Source organism: Physeter macrocephalus, unplaced genomic scaffold, assembly GCF_002837175.3.
Source record: "Physeter macrocephalus isolate SW-GA unplaced genomic scaffold, ASM283717v5 random_1022, whole genome shotgun sequence".
Lineage (NCBI taxonomy): Eukaryota > Metazoa > Chordata > Mammalia > Artiodactyla > Physeteridae > Physeter > Physeter macrocephalus.
This window is the reverse complement of record NW_021146286.1, coordinates 822-10,464: the sequence shown is the minus strand read 5'-3', so window position 1 is coordinate 10,464 and position 9,643 is coordinate 822. Positions and strand designations below refer to the sequence as shown.

The 9,643-nt window shown below is 60.3% G+C and overlaps 1 protein-coding gene across 1 annotated transcript; it reads left to right on the top strand.

The window, feature by feature from the left end:
- Nucleotides 1–7,794: 7,794 nt before the first annotated feature.
- On the top strand, nt 7,795–9,262 carry LOC114485304 (integrator complex subunit 1-like; the record flags this gene model as incomplete). Its single annotated transcript, XM_028486486.2, has 3 exons — nt 7,795–8,153; nt 8,722–9,012; nt 9,210–9,262. Coding segments are annotated over exons 1-3 (402 nt in total), but the record flags the coding sequence as incomplete, so codon positions are not given.
- Between the last annotated feature and the right edge of the window lie 381 nt (nt 9,263–9,643).

Here is a 9,643-nt window from a genome sequence, read left to right as displayed (position 1 = left end):
CTGGTCCGGGAAGATCCCACATGCCGTGGAGCAACTAAGCCCGTGTGCCACAACTACTGAGCCTGCGCTCTAGAGGCCACAAGCCACAACTACTGAAGCCTGTGTGCCACAACTACTGAAGCCCGTGCACCTAGAGCCCGTGCTCTGCCACAAGAGAAGCCACCGCAATGAGAAGCCCGCGCACCGCAACGAAGAGCAGCCCCCGCTCGCCGCAACTAGAGAAAGACCGCCTACAGCAACGAAGACCCAATGCAGCCAAAAATTAATAAATAAATAAATAAATTTATTTTTATAAAAGTGCTTGAGGGTATCTTTCTAATTTCAAACCTAATATAAGCTCTTTGCAGGAAACTTGACAAACCCAAACAAGGAAACTAAATCCTGTGTAGCCACCCCACCGGCGGTGTTGGGGAGATTTTGAGGGCGTGTCGGGACGGTGAGGCGTAAGAGGTGAAATCAGGGCTGCCCCGGACAGGCCGGGAGGGACACGGTCATTGCCGCGGTGCCCTGCATCCCGCTGCATCAGCCTTAGGATGGGAGAGGAGGTGCGGCTGGGACCGAGGATCTCCGTCTGCGGCCCCCAGAGGAAGTGCTGTGGCTGGAGAAGAGACCCTCCCCATCCAGGCCCCCTTTCAGTCCCCCCTGATGTTGGCCGTGACCCCAACCCTGCCAGCCCCTTGCCCTTGACCTCTGACCTCCTCTCCCCACCATAGCTGACTGGGTGCCCCTGGGGCTTCCTCAGCCACCACAACAAAGGAAACGAATACCCGCCCTCCCCTCCTGCTGGGCCTCAGCCATTCCGGGGAGCCTGGAGTCTGGTGAGGTGCCGGCTGGGAGGGTGGGGCTGGGCCTGGGGGTCCCTACTCCTTAGTCCCCTGCACTGGTTCTCCAACCGTGCTCCCCGGAACCCCGGGGTTCTGCAGGAAGAAAGGTCCAGCACCCCCCGCGCCCCCGTTCAGGGGCACCTGGCTCCTCTCTGCCCTGCTCTCTGTGGGTGACACGAGCCTCCTGCCCCCTCGCGGTCTCTGGAAGGCGTGGAGCCAGCGTGTCCCAAGGTGGATGGTGTCCCGAGGTGGATCTGCTTTTGCAGCAGAGGTGGGCCCCGGGCTCAGCCTCGCCCCGGGAGTGCCCAGCCTGGTCCTGGGGGCCTGGGTGCTGGGGCGGGGGGACAGCTGAACTCCGCAGGGCGTGCCAGGCCTCCGGCCCTCACTGGATGAGGGGGGCGAGAGGCGACACGGCTGGGGCCTGGCAGGAAGCGTGCCCTCTGCGAGATGCACGGGGGCGGGGGGCGGGCTGCACCCCAGGCCTGCTTCCTCAGCTCCGCTTCCCCAGGCGAGAAACCGAGGCCTCGGGGCCTCCCGGGGTGGGAGGCCGGGAGCCCCTCCCTGCTCGGCAGGCTTCCTGCTCCCACGTGCTCCCTTCCCGTGGCAGGGGACTCCTTTCCTCGGGAGCCAGCCCGGTCTATTTTCAGACAATTGTTGGAAAGCGCTTCCCCACCTCCGGCCAGAGGCGGCCCCTGGGGCTTCCGCTCCAGGCCAGGATCTGCCCCGCACAGTCCCAGCTCTTGGCCCCCAGAGCCGGCTTCGGGCCGGGGCGCCCGGGGCACCCGTCTTCCCGGCCCGGCCTCCCTGCAGCGGCATCACACGGGCAGACGCCAGGGCCACGCGCTCTGGACGGGACTGTTCATTCCCGGAGGAAATTCCCGAACGCTCCATGGGAGAGCAGATGGGCACCCAGCTGCCCCTGCCCGGCCGCGGGTGTCTGAGTCCCCACAAACACTGACTCATGGCTTTGAAAGCCAGTCACCAGGCTGACTGACGGGGCTTCCAGTGCGGGTGGGGCAGATTCTAAATGTAGGAGACCAGGTAGCTGGGAGCCGACCAGCCCCCGGCCCCTCTGTGGCCGCTCCAGGGGGTACCCAAGTCCCACTCCCCCCGCCGTGAGTGTTGGCAAGGGCCGGGCCTGGCTGGGCTGGGGACCCCGGACCCGGGCAAGGAGACCTAAGCCCGGAGACACCGCCGCCCGGGCTGGAGCCCAGCTTGGGGCCCAGGTCCCCAGCCGGGAGCAGCTGCTTCCTGCCCAGAGGCCGTTAGACACACACAGCTGCAGCCCTGCCCTCCGCACCCACCCCCCAGGGGCCTGGGCTGGCCCCTCTCACCTCTGACTCCCACTGGGGCACCCCCAGCCCTGGCGTCGGTGGGTTCCTTCCCCCCGTGGAGCTGCAGGGGGCCCGGCAGACCCGGAGCCTGGGGGGCAAGGCTCTTGCGTGGCTCCGGGTCACAGTACAGATGACCTGGGACTGCAGGGGTCAGAGGCCTGGGCCTGCCCGCCGGACGTGTCCCTCCAGGCTGAACCCAGCTCCCGACCTCATGGCTTCTCTGCTTGGGGTCCCCCTCCGCTCCGGGGCTTTGCACACCTGGTCCACTCACCCCGCCCACGATGACTGAGTGTGGCCTGCGGCCCTGGACCGGGCAGGGGACACACAGGCCAGGTGCTGCTGGGGGCTGGGTCAGGTGGGAAGCAGGCCTTAAAAAGGAGACCGGTAGGTAAGGGATAGGATATTGGGGGCGGCGAGGGTTCTAAAGGGAGCTTTGGGGGGCAGCAGTTCCCGTAGGGGGCCGGCCTGTGGTTCTGGGGGCTAGGATGGCAGCACCTGGGCTTCCTGACATAGAAAGAGCCCGAGCAGAGGCCCTGAGACTGGAGCCTGGTGTGTCCCAGAGACGGCGAGAAGGCCGGGGTGCTGGCTGGGATGGAGGGGGAGTGGCTGGCCACGCAGCTCGGGGTGCTGCAGCTGCCGTCGGCAGGAAGGAGGCCCCGAAACACACGCCACCAGTACCCTCCGAATGGACCTTGTTGGGAAATCGGGTCTTCGTGGCTCTAATTTGGGTAAAGGATCTCGAGCTGAGGTCATCCTGGGTCAGCGTGGCCCTAAATCCACCGAGAGAAAAGGAGACATGCAGAGAGGGGAGGCCTGGGAAGGCAGAGCAGAGGTGGAGGATGCAGCCCAGGAGCAGAGACGGAGGACACGGTCTGAGCCCAGGAGCCCGGGGCCCCCAGGAGCTGGAAGAGGCCGGAGGGACCCTCCCCCGGAGCCTTCGGAGGGAGCGCGGCCCGGGGACACCTGATCTCGACGTCCAGCCTCCAGGACCGTGTGAGGAAATGTCTGTGCTTCTGCCGCCCGGCCTGAGGTGCTTCCCCAGGAAGCTAACGCAGCGGGGTCTCAGGGAGGTCTGGAGGCCCTGCATCTTCGGGGAGTCTGTGGAATGCAGATTCCTGGGCCCTGCTGGAATTAGAATCCTGGGTGGGCTGCTTGGTGGCCCCTCGTTGCCCCTCTGCAGCGTCTTCCTTTCTCCTGGACCAGGCATGGTCGATCTCCGGGCGGACAGGTGGCGTCGGGGGGGACAGTCCTCCGATGCCGCTTGTGCTTCTGAGTCCCTGGCCTGCTGCCGCCCCAGAATCCCCCGAGGGAAAGATCCCTCCATCTACCCCTTGACCTCTGACCTCCATGACCCCGACCCCAGCCTCGGGGCTTGTCCAGAAAGTTCAGGCAGGCAGGCGGGCTGCATTCTGCGAGGGCCAGGCACTGTCCCTTGGGGGCACTGCTCTTGAGCACAGCCGCACAGGCGTGCGAATCGCCGTGGGAAGTTACCAGCAGGAGAGTGGCCGCCACCTGCCCTGGCAGGGGAACCCCTGAGGACTTCACGGAGGAAGCGACTGAGCTGGGAGGCTGGGTTTGGAAGAAAGAAGAGGTTGCGTCCAGTGAGAAAGAGGATGGAGGAAGCATTCCGGGGGGAACCCGCACCGTAAATGCCAGCCTGGACCATGCCTGTCCCGTCCTGGGACAGAGAGGGAGGCTGGGGCCTGAGCAGCCCCTGCGGGAGGGTCCCACAGGGCAAGCGCGCTGCTCTTCATTTCCTAAGGGAAACTTCTTTTTCTGGGACATTCACATAATTGCAAAAATGACCCACACAGAGAGGACGGCTTGTGTGGCTGCCCCACCCATCCCCGTAACCATGGGGACCACTGGGTGTGTTTCGTTCCAGACTTTTCCCACTTTTAGATAGATGTGGTCACTTCCTACATCCTGGTGCACGAATGGCTTCTTTCCCTTCACCACCGATCGGGCTGTTTCATCACAGAAGGGTCCATTTGGTCCTTTTGCAGAAGCTTCTGAGAAGTGTGTTATCTGGATGTCCCATGGCTGCACTGACCAGTCCAGGTGGCTGGACACTGGGTCTCCTAGAAGATCAACCTGGTGCCTACATTTCTGCACAGCTGGGGTCAAATCCTAGGAATGGTGGCTGGGTCAGAGGTTGGGCACAGCTCACAGAATGGAGCCTCTCATTAGACGTCCCCCCCCCGCCACGATGGTCGTGAGTTCGCACAGCATGGGGGCCGGCTGGACGCCCACCGGAGAAAGGCCAGCACTGGGCAGAGTCTCTGCTGGAATCTGGCCCTGGTTTGATGGCTCCCTTTAACGGTCTGCCTAGAACCCAGCTGTCGGAAGCGGCCGCAGCCCAGCTCCCACTCGAAGGTTTGAAAGGAGGGTCTCTCCAGAACCACCAGGGGCAGCCTTGATGTGGCAGGTTGGGGAGGCCGCCAGGAGGCTGATGCAGAGGGGGCATTTCTTGACACATCCACCCAAACTCATCCCCTAGCGGTCCGCCCACCCCTGTGTCCCTCCCCCCACCTGTCCTCCCCGGCCACCTGTCTTCCCCTCTCAGGTGGCGGGTACCATTCTCCACTCACTGAGTGTCACCTCCCTTGCTCCATCCTTCATCTATCCGTCACTCTTTCCATCCTCCCTCTGAGCCATCTATATCAGTTATTCATTCCTGTGTAACAAACAACCTCAAATCTTAGTGGCTTTGAAAAGTAAGGAAGGGAGGGAAGCAAGGAAGTGTTTCAAGAGTCACATCAAAAGAAGACAGGAACCAGCTGGGTGAGGCCCCCGCTGACCAAACCTAGGACAATCTGAGCATCAAATCAATATTAATAGTAAAGGATTATAATCTGCTGAATAAAGAAGCCAAGCGTCCAAACCGATGGGAAAAATAAGTGAATAAGTGGAGAAGACATGACAGCTCTTCTTGACATTAGAATGCCAGCTCAGGAATGCAGAAAGAATAAGGGAAAGAAGAGCACCTCTTCCCGGACATCACCATCTCCATCACCACCATCGCCACCATCTCCATCACCATCACCACCATCTCCATCACCACCATCACCATCACCATCACCATCATCACCACCATCTCCATCACCACCATCACCATCGCCACCATCTCCATCACCATCACCACCATCTCCATCACCACCATCACCATCACCATCACCATCATCACCACCATCTCCATCACCACCATCACCATCGCCACCATCTCCATCACCATCACCACCATCCTCATCACCACCATCACCACCATCTCCATCACCACCATCACCATCACCATCATCACCACCATCTCCATCACCACCATCACCACCATCTCCATCGCCACCATCTCCATCACCATCACCACCATCCTCATTACCACCATCACCATCACCACCATCGCCATCACCATCATCATCACTGATTCTGGCTTGAGCCATCCAGGGCGCTGAAACTGAGCTGGTAAAAGTCTGAGGGGGAAGAAGACATCTGTCCAGTCTCAAGGCATGTTCCACTTATCTCTCATGCACTTCTTTGTTACAAAGGCAAAGTGGTAACTTGACAAAGGAGAAATCCAGCAGGCCCCACCTTAACCAAGTAATCCAATTAACTGTGCCAGTAATGGGCTTAATTAACATCATGTAGCTCCTGATAAGACATACAGAGAAGAATTTAGTATCATATCACCACGACATTCCTGCCAAAAGTGCATAACCTGGACCTATTCATGAGGCCGCACTGGACAAACCCGAATTGAGGGGAATTCTGCAAAATAGCAGTCCTGGACAAGGAGGCCTGTCAAGGTCGTGAACTACCAAGGAGGACTCAGGGACTGTTGTAGACGAAAGGGTCTCTGGGACGTACGGCAACGGCGTGCACTGCAGGGTCCTGGATGGCCTCCCGTCATAAGGGGTATCATAGGAGCAACTGACAAAAGCTTTTTTTAAAAAAATATTTATTTATTTATTTGGTTGCACCAGGTCTTACTTGTGGCAGGTAGGCTCCTTGTTGTGGCTTGCCAGTTCCTTAGTTGCAGCACGCGGGCTTAGTTGTGGCACGTGAACTCTTAGTTGCAGCACACGGGATCTCGTTCCCTGACCAGGGGTCAAACCTGGGCCCCCTGCATTGGGAGCATGGAGTCTTATCTGCTGTGCCACGAGGGAAGCCCCGACAAAGTCTTAATAAGGCCTTAGCATAATGAAGAGTATTGTTTTGATGTTAATTTCTTGATTTGATAATTGTACTGTTGTTGTTACATAACAGAATTCCTTACTTTTAGAAAATATACACTCAAGAATTTAGGAGTTAAGGGGATTCTTCTGCAATTCTTAAATAATTCAGGAAAAAAAAATCTGAACGGAGAGAAATGAATAAATCAAAGATAGTAAAATGTTAACCTTTAGGGTACAGGATGAGAGATATATGGGAATTCTTTGTACTATTCTTGCAAATTTTCCATAAGTTTGAAATTATGTCCCCAAAAGGTTTTTTAAACCTTAGTGACCCACAATGATAACAATCACGGTTTTGCTCCCGTGTCTGCAATTTGGGCAGGGCTGTCTCCGCTCCACCCTGCGGTGGGTGGGAGAGCTTCCAAGATGGCGCGCTATCTTGGATGGTGGCTGGTGGGGGCTTCAGGGTGGAGGGGGGACGAGGAACACATTCCAGAAGTCAGGCCCTTCCGCACGCCAGGCTGCAGGCAAGCATGGCCTGAGCTCTTGGACCGAGTCTCAGTGGCTGGAAGTCGGTGAGGCCTCCTGCCCTAACGCCTCTGGTGGCCTCTGGCCCGCCAGCGTCTCGCCCAGACGTCACGTCACCGGCTGCAAGTTTTCACCTGGGCCCACCCCCTCCCTGTCCCTTTAAAACGCAGCGCTTTCCCCGCCGCAGTCGTTACGGAGTAAAATACATTTCACAGCTTTGGCCCACGTTCGGTTTCGTTTGTCTGCGATGCTGCCTTTCTGATGCACTTGGTCTGTGAGGAGCACCTTGCCCTTCGCGCAGGGACCCCGCTCCGCTCTGCAGGGACCCATCAGGGCTGCCCTCGAGGGAGGCTGCCCGCTGCAAGTGGCGGGGTGCAGAGCCCCAGGACGGCATGAAGACCCCCAGTAAGAGGAGGACGCGAGGGTCTGAGCATGGACCCTAAGTCCTCTGCCACTGAGCAGACCTGGTGAATATCACCGTGACCCACTGCGCAGGCCGGCAAACTGAGGCTGATGGATGCCCTCCGTGCTGCTCTGATGAGGGCCTGGCCTCCCCTGGGCCCCCGCCCTTCTGCCAGCTTTGCCCACTCGCGGTCGCTGGGCTCCCTCCTGGACCCCACCAGGGGACCCAGAACCTTCCCTTTTACCCACAAATGGGAGAGGACTCTGAAGTTCCAGCACGTATGGGTTAGCATCCGAGGCCACCCTTCCTGGCTGTCTGTCCTTGGGCACGTCACTTTCTAAGGTCAGCCTCACCTGCAGGAGAGGGTGACAGCGTCCGCCTCGCCGGGTAGAGATCACGGCTGCGAGGCCCCGCCGGCCTCCCGCCGCCAGAGAGCGCTGCAGGCGCCGCGGACCCTCTCGCCTCCTCGCCGTCCCGCCCCTGCCGCGCAGTTTTGCTGCCGGGTGTTCCGGAAGTCGGGCCCCTCGGGTGGCTTCCGGTTCCGGGGCGGCCGTGGCGGTGGCGGGGCGCCGGTGCGATGGGTCGGAGGTGATCTCGCTAGAAGTGATTGGGCAGCGGCTGCCGGCGAGACAGACCCTCCCGGGGTCCGAAGCGGGGAGGCGGGGTCGCGCGGCCCCTTCGGGAGTGGCTGCGCGCGGCGGGGCTGGCCGTTCGCCCCGAACCCCAACCCCGGACGGTGGATCCGAATGAATGGGCGAACGGCGGACGACTGACTTGCGCTGGTCTTCTCCCAAGTGAGGCGTCGGCAGCGAGCAGCGGCGAAGGGACGGGGACAGAATGAACCGGGCCAAGCCCACCACCGTCCGCAGGCCCAGCGCTGCGGCCAAGCCTTCGGGTGCGCGGCCTCTCTCGGCGGGGCGGCCTCGCGGCTTCCGGCCCGGCTCCTCTGTCGGGTCGCGGTTTCGTTACTCCGAGCCGAACGCCGTTTCCAGGAATGGGGTCTCGAAGAGCAGCCCTTGGTCCCGGCGGCTCTGGGAGTCGCGAGCCGGGAGGAGGGGGCAGCACAAACACAGTGGCTAAAAGCAGGCTGGAGCCACGCTGGCCTCAGCGCCGCGCTTTGCCACTCCAAGCTGTGGGGCCTTGGGCACGTTACTTAACCTCTCTGTGCCTGGTTGTCCTCACGTGTAAAGTGAGAGTGACGCTGCCTGTTCCAGAAACTCGTTGAGGATTAAAGGGACTGACACTTGTCAACTAGAGGTGGCCTGGTCTGTAGTAAGCTCCGTGTTGCTCCCGTCATACGGTCCCAGCTCTGACGTGGACTTGCTGGGTGACTGGTTTCTGGCCTCCCCCAGCCCTTGTTTAATCCCCACGGAAATCGCAGGAGGTTGGAGTTTGTCTCGGACTCCCTTTCCGCCTCGGCCGCTATGTAAAGGTGCCCGTTTTTCCATGTCTTTTCTCTGCAGGGCACCCGCCTCCAGGAGACTTCATTGCTCTGGGCTCGAAGGGTCAGGCCACTGAATCGAAAACGGCATCCACCCTGCTGAAGCCTGCCCCTTCCAGCCTGCCCTCGGAGCGCAAGCGGGATGCTGCAGCGGCTCTGGCAGGTGCCTCGGCCCTAACCGGGCTCACCAAGCGCCCGAAGCTCTCCTCCACACCCCCTCTGAGTGCCCTGGGACGCCTGGCTGAGGCCGCAGTGGCAGAGAAACGTGCAATCTCTCCCTCGATTAAGGAGCCGTCTGTGGTCCCGATTGAAGGTAAAGTCAGCCCCCGACGTCCCCCAGAGAATGTAGCCCACGCCTTTTCTGTGCACCAGGGGTTCGGAATGGCCACTTCCGTCTTAGCGCTGTAGGTGGAGCGTAGGTTCTTTGGAGAATGGAGGACAGGAGTCATCTGCGAGTTTGTTTTTCGAAGCACCTCTTATAAGGGTGCCTTCACCCCACTTGTGCTTCAGATTCTGTGACAGCGATGGCAAGTGCTTATGTCACTCAGGGCAAGATGGCACAGGTAGGTCTGGGGCCCGAATGGGCTGCTGCCACGTAGCGGGAGCAGCGCTGAGAGCGCGCGTGTCAGTGGCCCTCTCTGTGAAGCAGACAGAGCATGTGCCGGGGCCTCCTGGATTGGAAAGCCTTGTAGGATTTCTGTTGTCCCAGCTCCAGGGGCAGAGCTGCTGTGAGGCTGATGCACTCCTGGGGGCCGCCGGCGCCTACCCTCTGGGAATGGGCTCGCTGCACCGTGACAGGGTCTGCTCTGAGCATGGGGCTTACAGGGCAGCACACCCAGACAGGCGCTGTTTTCGTGGGCTGTGCGTCTCGTGAGGCCCCTCTGCCCCCGGGACGAGGAGGTTTGTGCTGCCTCCTCCTTTCTCCCGGCTCCTGACAACGAAGG